The 15,321-nt window shown below is 48.3% G+C and overlaps 1 protein-coding gene across 2 annotated transcripts in view; it reads right to left on the reverse strand.

The window, feature by feature from the left end:
- The window catches only part of LOC122559989 (myosin light chain kinase 2, skeletal/cardiac muscle-like), a 393,900-nt gene that overhangs the window by 17,921 nt on the left and 360,658 nt on the right, over positions 1-15,321 (reverse strand). For both annotated transcript variants that reach the window (XM_087995000.1, XM_087995001.1), the window contains one exon: positions 641-711. In XM_087995000.1, coding sequence (XP_087851126.1) covers positions 641-711 — 71 coding nt within the window. The remainder of the gene's footprint in view (positions 1-640; positions 712-15,321) is intronic.

The raw sequence follows: 15,321 nt of genomic DNA on the forward strand, positions 1-15,321 counted from the left end.
GACGTCAGAGGTAGGTTCTTTACACAGAGAGTTGTGAATGCATGGAATGCGTTGCCAGCGGTGGTGGTGGAAACAGAGTCATTGGGGACATTTAAGTGACTGCTGGACATGCACATGGACAGCAGTGAGTTGAGGGGGGCATAGGTTAAGTTATTTTATTTTACATTAGGATTAATGCTCTGCATAACATTGTGGGCCAAAGGGGCCTGTTCTGTGCTGTACTTTTCAACGTTCTATGTTCTCTCAGGAGTCAATGCTTCGGTTGTAACCCTGCTTCAGGAGTGGGGCTGGGCCTAAGGGAGCTGCAGATGAAGGGGGTGGAAGGGATAAGTGAACACAGGGAGAGGGTATGGCAGGCAGAAGGCCTTTGTCACGGACGACAGGTCATTGGTCCACAGCCCAGCCAGCGACCTGCTGCCTGCTGACCCCCCAGTGTACATACACTCCCCAGGACCAGCTCATCGTAGACCTTGACCCAGTGTGAGTGCCAGGTTACTCGCTTTCAAAAAGACCAGAGATCCAATAACAATCTGTTGTTTTATGTTAGTTCTTTTACTGTTTCAGTACACAAGCTCAAATACTGGGAGTAAATAAATGGCCTTTATAACACAGTGTTTCTGCTTCTCAAAGGGTGACCTACCTCCTTGCTAATCCAAAATCGATGATCTTCACCTGATTACCATTCTGGTCCACACACAGGATATTCTCTGGCTGTTGGCATAAAACAGAAATTAATGATTTCAGTCAACATTGCAACTTCACATCGAATTGACCAGACTATGACTGTGAGGGGTGTGGGGTATGTCAGGGTATTACAGTGAGGGGTGTGGGGTATATAAGAGAGCGTTATAGTGAGGGATGTGGGGTATATCAGGGTGTTACAGTGAGGGGTGTGGGGTATATCAGAGAGTGTTACAGTGAGGGGTGTGGTGTATATCAGAGAGTGTTACAGTGAGGGGTGTGGGGTATGTCAGGGTGTTACAGTGAGGGGTGTGGTATATATCAGAGAGTGTTACAGTGAGGGATGTGGGGTATGTCAGGGTGTTACAGTGAGGGGTGTGGTGTATATCAATATGTTACAGTGGGGGTTGTGGTGTATATCAGAGAGTGTTTCAGTGAGGGGTGAGGTGTATATCAGAGAGTGTTTCAGTGAGGGGTGTGGGGTATATCAGAGAGTGCTACAGTGAAGGGTATATCAGAGAGTACTACAGTGGGGGTGTGGGGTATATAAATGTGTTACAGTGAGGGGTTTGGGGTATATCAGAGAGTGTTACAGTGAGTGGTGTGGGATATATCAGAGAGTGTTACAGTGAGGGGTATATCAGGGTGTTACAGTGAGGGGTGTGGGGTATATCAGAATGTTACAGTGAGGGGTGCGGGGTATATCAGAGTGTTACAGTGAGGCGTGTGGGGTACATCAGTGTGTTGCAGTGAGAGGTGTGGGGTATATCAGAGCGTTACAGTGAGAGGTGTGGGATATATCAGAGAGTGTTACAGTGAGAGGTGTGGGGTATATCAGAGCGTTACAGAGAGAGGTGTGGGATATATCAGAGAGTGTTACAGTGAGGGGTATATCTGGGTATTACAGTGTGGGGTGTGAGGTATATCAGAGTGTTACAGTGAGGGGTGCAGGGTATATCAGGGTATTACAGTGTGGGGTGTGAGGTATATCAGAGTGTTACAGTGAGGGGTGCAGGGTATATCAGGGTATTACAGTGAGGGGTGTTGGGTATATCAGGGTATTACAGTGAGGGATGTGAGGTATATCAGAGTGTGTTACAGGGAGGGTTGTGGGGTATATAAATGTGTTACTGTGAGGGTTGTGGGGTATATCTGAGAGTGTTACAGTGAGGGGTATGTGGTATATCAGCGTGTACAGTGAGGGGTGTGTGGCATATCAGGATGTTACAGTGAGGGTTGTGAGGGATATCAGGGTATTTCAGTGAGGGGTGTGGGGTATATCGGAGAGTGTTACAGTGAGCGGTGTGGGGTATATCAGGGTATGTTTTGGTATTACAGTGAGGGGTGTGGGGTATATCAGGGTGTTACAGTGAGAGGTGTGGTGTATATCAGGGTGTTACAGTGTAGGGTATGGGGTATATAGGGGTATTACAGTGTAAGGTGTGGGGTATATAAGGGTGTTAAAATGTAGGGTGTGGGGTATATCAGGGTGTTACAGTATAGGGTGTGGGTTATATCAGGGTATTAGTGTAGGGTGTGGGGTATATCAGGGTATTACAGTGTGGGGTGTGGGGTGTGGGGTATATCAGGGTATTACAGTGTGGGGTGAGGGGTATATCAGGGTGTTACAGTGTAGGGTGTGGGGTAAATCAGGGTATTACAGTGTGGGGTGAGGGGTATATCAGGGTGTTACAGTGTAGGGTGTGGGGTATATCAGGGTATTACAGTGTGGGGTGAGGGGTATATCAGGGTATTACAGTGTGGGGCGTAGGGTATATCAGGGTGTTACAGTGCAGGGTGTGGGATATATCAGGGTATTACAGTGTGGGGTGTAGGGTATATCAGGGTGTTACAGTGTGGGGTGTGGGGTATATCAGAGAGTGTTACAGTGAGGGTTGTGGGGTATAACAGGGTATTACAATGAGGGGTGTGGGGTATATAATAGAGTGTTATAGTGAGGGGTGTGGGGTATATCAGGGTGTTACAGTGAGGGGTGTGGGGCATATCAGAGAGTGTTACAGTGAGAGGTGTGGGATATAGAGAGTGTTACAGTGAGAGATATATCAGGGTGTTACAGTGAGGGGTGTGGTGTATATCAGGATGTTACAATGAGGGGTGCGGGGTATATCAGAGTGTTACAGTGAGGCGTGTGGGGTATATCAGTGTCTTGCAGTGAGAGGTGTGGGGTATATCAGAGTGTTACAGTGAGAGGTGTGGGATATATCAGAGAGTGTTACAGTGAGGGGTGCAGGGTATATCAGGGTGTTACAGTGAGAGGTGTGAGGTATATCAGAGTGTTACAGTGAGGGGTGCAGGGTATATTAGGGTGTTACAGTGAGGGGTGTGGGGTATATCAGGGTATTACAGTGAGGAGTGTGGGGTATATCAGAGAGTGTAACAGTGAGGGGTGTTGGGTATATCAGGGTATTACAGTGAGGGGTGTGAGGTATATCAGAGTGTGTTACAGAGAGGGGTGTGGGGTATATAAATGTGTTACTGTGAGGGTTGTGGGGTATATCAGAGAGTGTTACAGTGAGGGGTATGTGGTATATCAGCGTGTACAGTGAGGGGTGTGTGGCATATCAGGAGGTTACAGTGAGGGTTGTGAGGGATATCAGGATATTTCAGTGAGGGGTGTGGGGTATATCGGAGAGTGTTACAGTGAGCGGTGTGGGGTATATCAGGGTATATTTTGGTATTACAGTGAGGGGTGTGGTGTATATCAGAGTGTTACAGTGTAGGGTGTGGGGTATATAAATGTGTTACAGTGAGGAGTGTGCGGTATATCAGGGTGTTAATGTGAGGGGTGTGGTGTATATCAGTGTTTTACAGTGAGGGGTGTGGGTTATATCAGGATGTTACAGTGAGGCGTGAGGGCTAATTCAGGGTGTTACAGTGAGGGGTGAGGGCTATATCAGGGTGTTACAGTGAGGGGTGAGGGCTATATCAGGATGTTACAGTGAGGGGTGAGGGCTATATCAGGATGTTACAGTGAGGGGTGTGGGCTGTATCATGTTGTAACAGTGAGGGGTGTGGGCTGCATCACGGTGTTACAGTGTGGGGTGTGGGGTATATCAGGGTATTACAGTGTAGGGTATGGGGTATATCAGGGTATTACAGTGTAGGGTGTGGGGTATATCAGGGTATTACGGTGTGGGGTGTAGGGTATATCAGGGTGTTACAGTGTGGGGTGTGGGGTATATCAGGGTGTTACAGTGTGCGGTGTGGGGTATATCAGGGTATTACAGTGTGGGGTGTAGGTTAGATCAGGGTTTTACAGTGTGGGGTGTGGGGTATATCAGGGTGCTACAGTGTGGGGTATATCAGGGTATTACAGTGTGGGGTGTAGGGTATATCAGGGTATTACAGTGTGGGATGTAGGGTATATCAGGGTGTTACAGTGTGGGGTATATCAGGGTATTACAGTGTGGGGTGTGGGGTATATCAGGGTATTACAGTGTGGGGTGTGAGGTATATCAGGGTGTTACAGTGTAGGGTGTGGGGTATATCAGGGTGTTCAGTGTAGGGTGTAGGGTATATCAGGGTATTGCAGTGTAGGGTGTGGGGTATATCAGGGTATTACAGTATGGGGTGTGGGGTATATCAGAGTGTTACAGTGTGGAGTGTGGGGTATATAAGGTTGTTACAGTGTGGGGTGTGGGGTATATCAGAGAGTGTTACAGTGAGAGGTGTGGGATATATCAGAGAGTGTTACAGTGAGGGGTATATCAGGGTGTTACAGTGAGGGGTGTGGGGTATAACAGGATGTTACAGTGAGGGGTGCGGGGTATATCAGAGTGTTACAGTGAGGGGTGCAGGGTATATTAGGGTGTTACAGTGAGGGGTGTTGGGTATATCAGGGTATTACAGTGAGGGGTGTGAGGTATATCAGAGTGTGTTACAGAGAGGGGAGTGGGGTATATAAATGTGTTACTGTGAGGGTTGTGGGGTATATCTGAGAGTGTTACAGTGAGGGGTATGTGGTATATCAGCGTGTACAGTGAGGGGTGTGTGGCATATCAGGATGTTACAGTGAGGGTTGTGAGGGATATCAGGGTATTTCAGTGAGGGGTGTGGGGTATATCGGAGAGTGTTACAGTGAGCGGTGTGGGGTATATCAGGGTATATTTTGGTATTACAGTGAGGGGTGTGGGGCATATCAGGGTGTTACAGTGAGGGGTGTGGTGTATATCAGAGTGTTACAGTGTAGGGTGTGGGGTATATAAATGTGTTACAGTGAGGAGTGTGGGGTATATCAGGGTGTCACAGTGAGGGATTTGGGGTATATCTTAGTATTACACTGAGGAGTGTGGGGTATATCAGGGTATATTTTGGTGTTACTGTGAGGGGTGTGTGCTATATCAGGGTGTTAAAGTGAGGGGTGTGGGGTATATCAGTGTGTTACAGTGAGGGGTGTGGGTTATATCAGGGTGTTACAGTGAGGCGTGAGGGCTAATTCAGGGTGTTACAGTGAGGGGTGAGGGCTATATCAGGGTGTTACAGTGAGGGGTGTGGGCTATATCAGGATGTTACAGTGAGGGGTGTGGGCCGTATCAGGGTGTAACAGTGAGGGGTGTGGGCTGTATCACGGTGTTACAGTGTGGGGTGTGGGGTATATCAGGGTATTACAGTGAGGGGTGTAGGTTAGATCAGGGTGTTACAGTGTGGGATGTGGGGTATATCAGGGTGCTACAGTGTGGGGTATATCTGGGTATTACAGTGTGGGGTGTAGGTATATCAGGGTATTACAGTGTGGGATGTAGGGTATATCAGGGTTTTACAGTGTGGGGTATATCAGGGTATTACAGTGTGGGGTGTGGGGTGTGGGTATATCAGGGTATTACAGTGTGGGGTGAGGGGTATATCAGGGTGTTTCAGTGTAGGGTGTGGGGTATTTCAGGGTATTACAGTGTGGGGTGTGGGGTATATCAGGGTGTTATAGTGTAGGGTGTGGGGTATATCAGGGTATTACAGTGTGGGGCGTAGGGTATATCAGGGTGTTACAGTGTGGGGTGTGGGGTATATCAGAGAGTGTTACAGTGAGGGTTGTGGGGTATAACAGGGTATTACAATGAGGGGTGTGGGGTATATAATAGTGTTATAGTGAGGGGTGTGGGGTATATCAGGATGTTACAGTGAGAGGTGTGGGATATAGAGAGTGTTACAGTGAGAGATATATCAGGGTGTTACAGTGAGGGGTGTGGTGTATATCAGGATGTTACAGTGAGGGGTGCGAGGTATATCAGAGTGTTACAGTGAGGCGTGTGGGGTATATCAGTGTCTTGCAGTGAGAGGTGTGGGGTATATCAGAGTGTTACAGTGAGAGGTGTGAGATATATCAGAGAGTGTTACAGTGAAGGGTGCAGGTTATATGAGGGTGTTACAGTGAGGGAGGGGTATATCAGTGTGTTACAGTGAGGGGTGCAGGGCTAATTCAGGGTGTTACAGTGAGGGGTAGGGCTATATCAGGGTGTTACAGTGAGGGGTGTGGGCTATATCAGGATGTTACAGTAAGGGGTGTGGGCTATATCAGGGTGTAACAGTGAGGGGTGTCGGGTATATCAGGGTATTACAGTGTAGGGTATGGGGTATATCAGGGTATTACAGTGTAGGGTGTGGGGTATATCAGGGTATTACAGTGTGGGGTGTAGGGTATATCAGGGTGTTACAGTGTGGGGTGTGGGGTATATTAGGCTGTTACAGTGTGGGGTGTGGGGTATATCAGGGTATTACAGTGTGGGGTGTAGGTTAGATCAGGGTGTTACAGTGTGGGGTGTGGGGTATATCAGGGTGCTAGAGTGTGGGGTATATCAGGGTATTACAGTGTGGGGTGTAGGGTATATCAGGGTATTACAGTGTGGGATGTAGGGTATATCAGGGTATTACAGTGTGGGGTGAGGGGTGTATCAGGGTGTTACAGTGTAGGGTGTGGGGTATATCAGGGTATTACAGTGTGGGGTGTGGGGTATATCAGGGTGTTACAGTGTAGGGTGTGGGGTATATCAGGGTATTACAGTGTGGGGCGTAGGGTATATCAGGGTGTTACAGTGTGGGGTGTGGGGTATATCAGGGTATTACAGTGTGGGGTGTGGGGTATATCAGGGTGTTACAGTGTAGGGTGTGGGGTATATCAGGGTATTACAGTGTGGGGCGTAGGGTATATCAGGGTGTTACAGTGTGGGGTGTGGGGTATATCAGGGTATTACAGTGTAGGGTGTGGGGTATATCAAGGGTTACAGTGTAGGGTGTGGGGTATATCGGGGGTTACAGTGTGGGGTGTGGGGTATATCAGAGAGTGTTACAGTGAGGGTTGTGGGGTATAACAGGGTATTACAATGAGGGGTGTGGGGTATATAATAGAGTGTTATAGTGAGGGGTGTGGGGTATATCAGGATGTTACAGTGAGGGGTGTGGGGCATATCAGAGAGTGTTACAGTGAGAGGTGTGGGATATAGAGAGTGTTACAGTGAGAGATATATCAGGGTGTTACAGTGAGGGGTGTGGTGTATATCAGGATGTTACAGTGAGGGGTGTGGGGTATATCAGAGTGTTACAGTGAGGCGTGTGGGGTATATTAGTGTCTTGCAGTGAGAGGTGTGGGGTATATCAGAATGTTACAGTGAGAGGTGTGGGATATATCAGAGAGTGTTACAGTGAGGGGTGCAGGGTATATGAGGGTGTTACAGTGAGGGAGGGGTATATCAGTGTGTTACAGTGAGGGGTGCAGGGTATATCAGGGTGTTACAGTGAGGGGTGTGAGGTATATCAGAGTGTTACAGTGAGGGGTGCAGGGTATATGAGGGTGTTACAGTGAGGGGTGTAGGGTATATCAGCGTATTACAGTGTGGAATGTAGGGTATATCAGGGTATTACAATGTAGGGTGTGGGGGATATCAGGGTATTACAGTGTGGGGTGTTGGGTATATCAGGGTGTTACAGTGTAGGGTGTGGGGTATATCAGGGTGTTACAGTGTGGGGTATGGGGTATATCAGGGTATTACAGTGTAGGGTATATCAGGGTATTGCAGTGTAGGGTGTGGGGTATGTCAGGGTATTACAGTATGGGGTGTGGGGTATATCAGGGTGTTACAGTGTAGGGTGTGGGGTATATCAGGTTGTTACAATGTGTGGTGTGGGGTATATCAGAGAGTGTTACAGTGAGTGGTGTGGGATATATCAGAGAGTGTTACAGTGAGGGGTATATCAGGGTGTTACAGTGAGGGGTGCGGGGTATATCAGAGTGTTACAGTGAGGCGTGTGGGTTACATCAGTATGTTGCAGTGAGAGGTGTGGGGTATATCAGAGCGTTACAGTGAGAGGTGTGGGATATATCAGAGAGTGTTACAGTGAGGGGTATATCAGGGTGTTACAGTGAGGGGTGAGGGGTATATCAGTGTGTTACAGTGAGGGGTGCAGGGTATATTAGGGTGTTACAGTGAGGGGTGTTGGGTATATCAGGGTATTACAGTGAGGGGTGTGAGGTATATCAGAGTGTGTTACAGAGAGGGGTGTGGGGTATAGAGAGTGTTACAGTGAGAGATATATCAGGGTGTTACAGTGAGGGGTGTGGTATATCAGGATGTTACAGTGAGGGGCGCGGGGTATATCAGAGTGTTACAGTGAGGCGTGTGGGGTATATTAGTGTCTTGCAGTGAGAGGTGTGGGGTATATCAGAATGTTACAGTGAGAGGTGTGGGATATATCAGAGAGTGTTACAGTGAGGGGTGCAGGGTATATGAGGGTGATACAGTGAGGGAGGGGTATATCAGTGTGTTACAGTGAGGGGTGCAGGGTATATCAGGGTGTTACAGTGAGGGGTGTGAGGTATATCAGAGTGTTACAGTGAGGGGTGCAGGGTATATGAGGGTGTTACAGTGAGGGGTGTAGGGTATATCAGCGTATTACAGTGTGGAATGTAGGGTATATCAGGGTATTACAGTGTAGGGTGTGGGGGATATCAGGGTATTACTGTGTGGGGTGTGGGGTATATCAGGGTGTTACAGTGTAGGGTGTGGGGTATATCAGGGTGTTACAGTGTGGGGTATGGGGTATATCAGGGTATTACAGTGTAGGGTATATCAGGGTATTGCAGTGTAGGGTGTGGGGTATGTCAGGGTATTACAGTATGGGGTGTGGGGTATATCAGGGTGTTACAGTGTAGGGTGTGGGGTATATCAGGTTGTTACAATGTGTGGTGTGGGGTATATCAGAGAGTGTTACAGTGAGTGGTGTGGGATATATCAGAGAGTGTTACAGTGAGGGGTATATCAGGGTGTTACAGTGAGGGGTGTGGGGTATATCAGGATGTTACAGTGAGGGGTGCGGGGTATATCAGAGTGTTACAGTGAGGCGTGTGGGTTACATCAGTATGTTGCAGTGAGAGGTGTGGGGTATATCAGAGCATTACAGTGAGAGGTGTGGGATATATCAGAGAGTGTTACAGTGAGGGGTATATCAGGGTGTTACAGTGAGGGGTGAGGGGTATATCAGTGCGTTACAGTGAGGGGTGCAGGGTATATGAGGGTGTTACAGTGAGGGGTGTTGGGTATATCAGGGTATTACAGTGAGGGGTGTGAGGTATATCAGAGTGTGTTACAGAGAGGGGTGTGGGATATAGAGAGTGTTACAGTGAGAGATATATCAGGGTGTTACAGTGAGGGGTGTGGTGTATATCAGGATGTTACAGTGAGGGGCGCGGGGTATATCAGAGTGTTACAGTGAGGCGTGTGGGGTATATTAGTGTCTTGCAGTGAGAGGTGTGGGGTATATCAGAATGTTACAGTGAGAGGTGTGGGATATATCAGAGAGTGTTACAGTGAGGGGTGCAGGGTATATGAGGGTGTTACAGTGAGGGAGGGGTATATCAGTGTGTTACAGTGAGGGGTGCAGGGTATATCAGGGTGTTACAGTGAGGGGTGTGAGGTATATCAGAGTGTTACAGTGAGGGGTGCAGGGTATATTAGGGTGTTACAGTGTGGGATGTAGGGTATATCAGGGTATTACAGTGTGGGGTGTGGGGTATATTAGGGTGTTACAGTGTAGGGTGTGGGGTATATCAGGGTATTACAGTGTGGGGTGTGGGGTATATCAGGGTGTTACAGTGTAGGGTGTGGGGTATATCAGGGTGTTACAGTGTGGGGTATGGGGTATATCAGGGTATTACAGTGTAGGGTATATCAGGGTATTGCAGTGTAGGGTGTGGGGCATGTCAGGGTATTACAGTATGGGGTGTGGGGTATATCAGGGTGTTACAGTGTAGGGTGTGGGGTATATCAGGTTGTTACAATGTGTGGTGTGGGGTATTTCAGAGAGTGTTACAGTGAGTGGTGTGGGATATATCAGAGAGTGTTACAGTGAGGGGTATATCAGGGTGTTACAGTGAGGGGTGTGGGGTATATCAGGATGTTACAGTGAGGGGTGCGGGGTATATCAGAGTGTTACAGTGAGGTGTGTGGGGTACATCAGTATGTTGCAGTGAGAGGTGTGGGATATATCAGAGAGTGTTACAGTGAGGGGTGCAGGGTATATCAGGGTGTTACAGTGAGAGGTGTGAGGTATATCAGAGTGTTACAGTGAGGGGTGCAGGGTATATTAGGGTGTTACAGTGAGGGGTGTGGGGTATATCAGGGTATTACAGTGAGGAGTGTGGGGTATATCAGAGAGTGTAACAGTGAGGGGTGTTGGGTATATCAGGGTATTACAGTGAGGGGTGTGAGGTATATCAGAGTGTGTTACAGAGAGGGGTGTGGGGTATATAAATGTGTTACTGTGAGGGTTGTGGGGTATATCAGAGAGTGTTACAGTGAGGGGTGTGTGGCATATCAGGAGGTTACAGTGAGGGTTGTGAGGGATATCAGAATATTTCAGTGAGGGGTGTGGGGTATATCGGAGAGTGTTACAGTGAGCGGTGTGGGGTATATCAGGGTATATTTTGGTATTACAGTGAGGGGTGTGGTGTATATCAGAGTGTTACAGTGTAGGGTGTGGGGTATATAAATGTGTTACAGTGAGGAGTGTGGGGTATATCAGGGTGTCACAGTGAGGGATTTGGGGTATATCTTAGTGTTACACTGAGGTGTGTGGGGTATATCAGGGTATATTTTGGTGTTACAGTGAGGGGTGTGGGCTATATCAGGGTGTTAATGTGAGGGGTGTGGTGTATATCAGTGTTTTACAGTGAGGGGTGTGGGTTATATCAGGATGTTACAGTGAGGCGTGAGGGCTAATTCAGGGTGTTACAGTGAGGGGTGAGGGCTATATCAGGGTGTTACAGTGAGGGGTGTGGGCTATATCAGGATGTTACAGTGAGGGGTGTGGGCTGTATCAGGGTGTAACAGTGAGGGGTGTGGGCTGCATCACGGTGTTACAGTGTGGGGTGTGGGGTATATCAGGGTATTACAGTGTAGGGTATGGGGTATATCAGGGTATTACAGTGTAGGGTGTGGGGTATATCAGGGTATTACGGTGTGGGGTGTAGGGTATATCAGGGTGTTACAGTGTGGGGTGTGGGGTATATCAGGGTGTTACAGTGTGGGGTGTGGGGTATATCAGGGTATTACAGTGTGGGGTGTAGGTTAGATCAGGGTTTTACAGTGTGGGGTGTGGGGTATATCAGGGTGCTACAGTGTGGGGTATATCAGGGTATTACAGTGTGGGGTGTAGGGTATATCAGGGTATTACAGTGTGGGATGTAGGGTATATCAGGGTGTTACAGTGTGGGGTATATCAGGGTATTACAGTGTGGGGTGTGGGGTATATCAGGGTATTACAGTGTGGGGTGTGAGGTATATCAGGGTGTTACAGTGTAGGGTGTGGGGTATATCAGGGTGTTCAGTGTAGGGTGTAGGGTATATCAGGGTATTGCAGTGTAGGGTGTGGGGTATATCAGGGTATTACAGTATGGGGTGTGGGGTATATCAGAGTGTTACAGTGTGGAGTGTGGGGTATATAAGGTTGTTACAGTGTGGGGTGTGGGGTATATCAGAGAGTGTTACAGTGAGAGGTGTGGGATATATCAGAGAGTGTTACAGTGAGGGGTATATCAGGGTGTTACAGTGAGGGGTGTGGGGTATAACAGGATGTTACAGTGAGGGGTGTCGGGTATATCAGAGTGTTACAGTGAGGGGTGCAGGGTATATTAGGGTGTTACAGTGAGGGGTGTTGGGTATATCAGGGTATTACAGTGAGGGGTGTGAGGTATATCAGAGTGTGTTACAGAGAGGGGTGTGGGGTATAGAGAGTGTTACAGTGAGGGGTATATCAGGGTGTTACAGTGAGGTGTGTGGTGTATATCAGAGTGTTACAGTGAGGGGTGCAGGGTATATTAGGGTGTTACAGTGAGGAGTGTTGGGTATATCAGGGTATTACAGTGAGGGGTGTGAGGTATATCAGAGTGTGTTACAGTGAGGGGAGTGGGGTATATAAATGTGTTACTGTGAGGGTTGTGGGGTATATCTGAGAGTGTTACAGTGAGGGGTATGTGGTATATCAGCGTGTACAGTGAGGGGTGTGAGGCATATCAGGATGTTACAGTGAGGGTTGTGAGGGATATCAGGGTATTTCAGTGAGGGGTGTGGGGTATATCGGAGAGTGTTACAGTGAGCGGTGTGGGGTATATCAGGGTATATTTTGGTATTACAGTGAGGGGTGTGGGGCATATCAGGGTGTTACAGTGAGGGGTGTGGTGTATATCAGAGTGTTACAGTGTAGGGTGTGGGGTATATAAATGTGTTACAGTGAGGAGTGTGGGGTATATCAGGGTGTCACAGTGAGGGATTTGGGGTATATCTTAGTATTACACTGAGGAGTGTGGGGTATATCAGGGTATATTTTGGTGTTACTGTGAGGGGTGTGTGCTATATCAGGGTGTTAAAGTGAGGGGTGTGGGGTATATCAGTGTGTTACAGTGAGGGGTGTGGGTTATATCAGGGTGTTACAGTGAGGCGTGAGGGCTAATTCAGGGTGTTACAGTGAGGGGTGAGGGCTATATCAGGGTGTTACAGTGAGGGGTGTGGGCTATATCAGGATGTTACAGTGAGGGGTGTGGGCCGTATCAGGGTGTAACAGTGAGGGGTGTGGGCTGTATCACGGTGTTACAGTGTGGGGTGTGGGGTATATCAGGGTATTACAGTGTGGGGTGTAGGTTAGATCAGGGTGTTACAGTGTGGGATGTGGGGTATATCAGGGTGCTACAGTGTGGGGTATATCTGGGTATTACAGTGTGGGGTGTAGGTATATCAGGGTATTACAGTGTGGGATGTAGGGTATATCAGGGTTTTACAGTGTGGGGTATATCAGGGTATTACAGTGTGGGGTGTGGGGTGTGGGTATATCAGGGTATTACAGTGTGGGGTGAGGGGTATATCAGGGTGTTTCAGTGTAGGGTGTGGGGTATATCAGGGTATTACAGTGTGGGGTGTGGGGTATATCAGGGTGTTATAGTGTAGGGTGTGGGGTATATCAGGGTATTACAGTGTGGGGCGTAGGGTATATCAGGGTGTTACAGTGTGGGGTGTGGGGTATATCAGAGAGTGTTACAGTGAGGGTTGTGGGGTATAACAGGGTATTACAATGAGGGGTGTGGGGTATATAATAGTGTTATAGTGAGGGGTGTGGGGTATATCAGGATGTTACAGTGAGAGGTGTGGGATATAGAGAGTGTTACAGTGAGAGATATATCAGGGTGTTACAGTGAGGGGTGTGGTGTATATCAGGATGTTACAGTGAGGGGTGCGAGGTATATCAGAGTGTTACAGTGAGGCGTGTGGGGTATATCAGTGTCTTGCAGTGAGAGGTGTGGGGTATATCAGAGTGTTACAGTGAGAGGTGTGAGATATATCAGAGAGTGTTACAGTGAAGGGTGCAGGTTATATGAGGGTGTTACAGTGAGGGAGGGGTATATCAGTGTGTTACAGTGAGGGGTGCAGGGCTAATTCAGGGTGTTACAGTGAGGGGTAGGGCTATATCAGGGTGTTACAGTGAGGGGTGTGGGCTATATCAGGATGTTACAGTAAGGGGTGTGGGCTATATCAGGGTGTAACAGTGAGGGGTGTCGGGTATATCAGGGTATTACAGTGTAGGGTATGGGGTATATCAGGGTATTACAGTGTAGGGTGTGGGGTATATCAGGGTATTACAGTGTGGGGTGTAGGGTATATCAGGGTGTTACAGTGTGGGGTGTGGGGTATATTAGGCTGTTACAGTGTGGGGTGTGGGGTATATCAGGGTATTACAGTGTGGGGTGTAGGTTAGATCAGGGTGTTACAGTGTGGGGTGTGGGGTATATCAGGGTGCTAGAGTGTGGGGTATATCAGGGTATTACAGTGTGGGGTGTAGGGTATATCAGGGTATTACAGTGTGGGATGTAGGGTATATCAGGGTATTACAGTGTGGGGTGAGGGGTGTATCAGGGTGTTACAGTGTGGGGTGTGGGGTATATCAGGGTGCTAGAGTGTGGGGTATATCAGGGTATTACAGTGTGGGGTGTAGGGTATATCAGGGTATTACAGTGTGGGATGTAGGGTATATCAGGGTATTACAGTGTGGGGTGTAGGTTAGATCAGGGTGTTACAGTGTGGGGTGTGGGGTATATCAGGGTGCTAGAGTGTGGGGTATATCAGGGTATTACAGTGTGGGGTGTAGGGTATATCAGGGTATTACAGTGTGGGATGTAGGGTATATCAGGGTATTACAGTGTGGGGTGAGGGGTGTATCAGGGTGTTACAGTGTAGGGTGTGGGGTATATCAGGGTATTACAGTGTGGGGTGTGGGGTATATCAGGGTGTTACAGTGTAGGGTGTGGGGTATATCAGGGTATTACAGTGTGGGGCGTAGGGTATATCAGGGTGTTACAGTGTGGGGTGTGGGGTATATCAGGGTATTACAGTGTAGGGTGTGGGGTATATCAAGGGTTACAGTGTAGGGTGTGGGGTATATCGGGGGTTACAGTGTGGGGTGTGGGGTATATCAGAGAGTGTTACAGTGAGGGTTGTGGGGTATAACAGGGTATTACAATGAGGGGTGTGGGGTATATAATAGAGTGTTATAGTGAGGGGTGTGGGGTATATCAGGATGTTACAGTGAGGGGTGTGGGGCATATCAGAGAGTGTTACAGTGAGAGGTGTGGGATATAGAGAGTGTTACAGTGAGAGATATATCAGGGTGTTACAGTGAGGGGTGTGGTGTATATCAGGATGTTACAGTGAGGGGTGTGGGGTATATCAGAGTGTTACAGTGAGGCGTGTGGGGTATATTAGTGTCTTGCAGTGAGAGGTGTGGGGTATATCAGAATGTTACAGTGAGAGGTGTGGGATATATCAGAGAGTGTTACAGTGAGAGGTGCAGGGTATATGAGGGTGTTACAGTGAGGGAGGGGTATATCAGTGTGTTACAGTGAGGGGTGCAGGGTATATCAGGGTGTTACAGTGAGGGGTGTGAGGTATATCAGAGTGTTACAGTGAGGGGTGCAGGGTATATGAGGGTGTTACAGTGAGGGGTGTAGGGTATATCAGCGTATTACAGTGTGGAATGTAGGGTATATCAGGGTATTACAGTGTAGGGTGTGGGGGATATCAGGGTATTACAGTGTGGGGTGTTGGGTATATCAGGGTGTTACAGTGTAGGGTGTGGGGTATATCAGGG

This window comes from Chiloscyllium plagiosum, unplaced genomic scaffold (genome assembly GCF_037043375.1).
Source record: "Chiloscyllium plagiosum isolate Xiang-an unplaced genomic scaffold, Cpla_swu_hap1 HiC_scaffold_15, whole genome shotgun sequence".
Lineage (NCBI taxonomy): Eukaryota > Metazoa > Chordata > Chondrichthyes > Orectolobiformes > Hemiscylliidae > Chiloscyllium > Chiloscyllium plagiosum.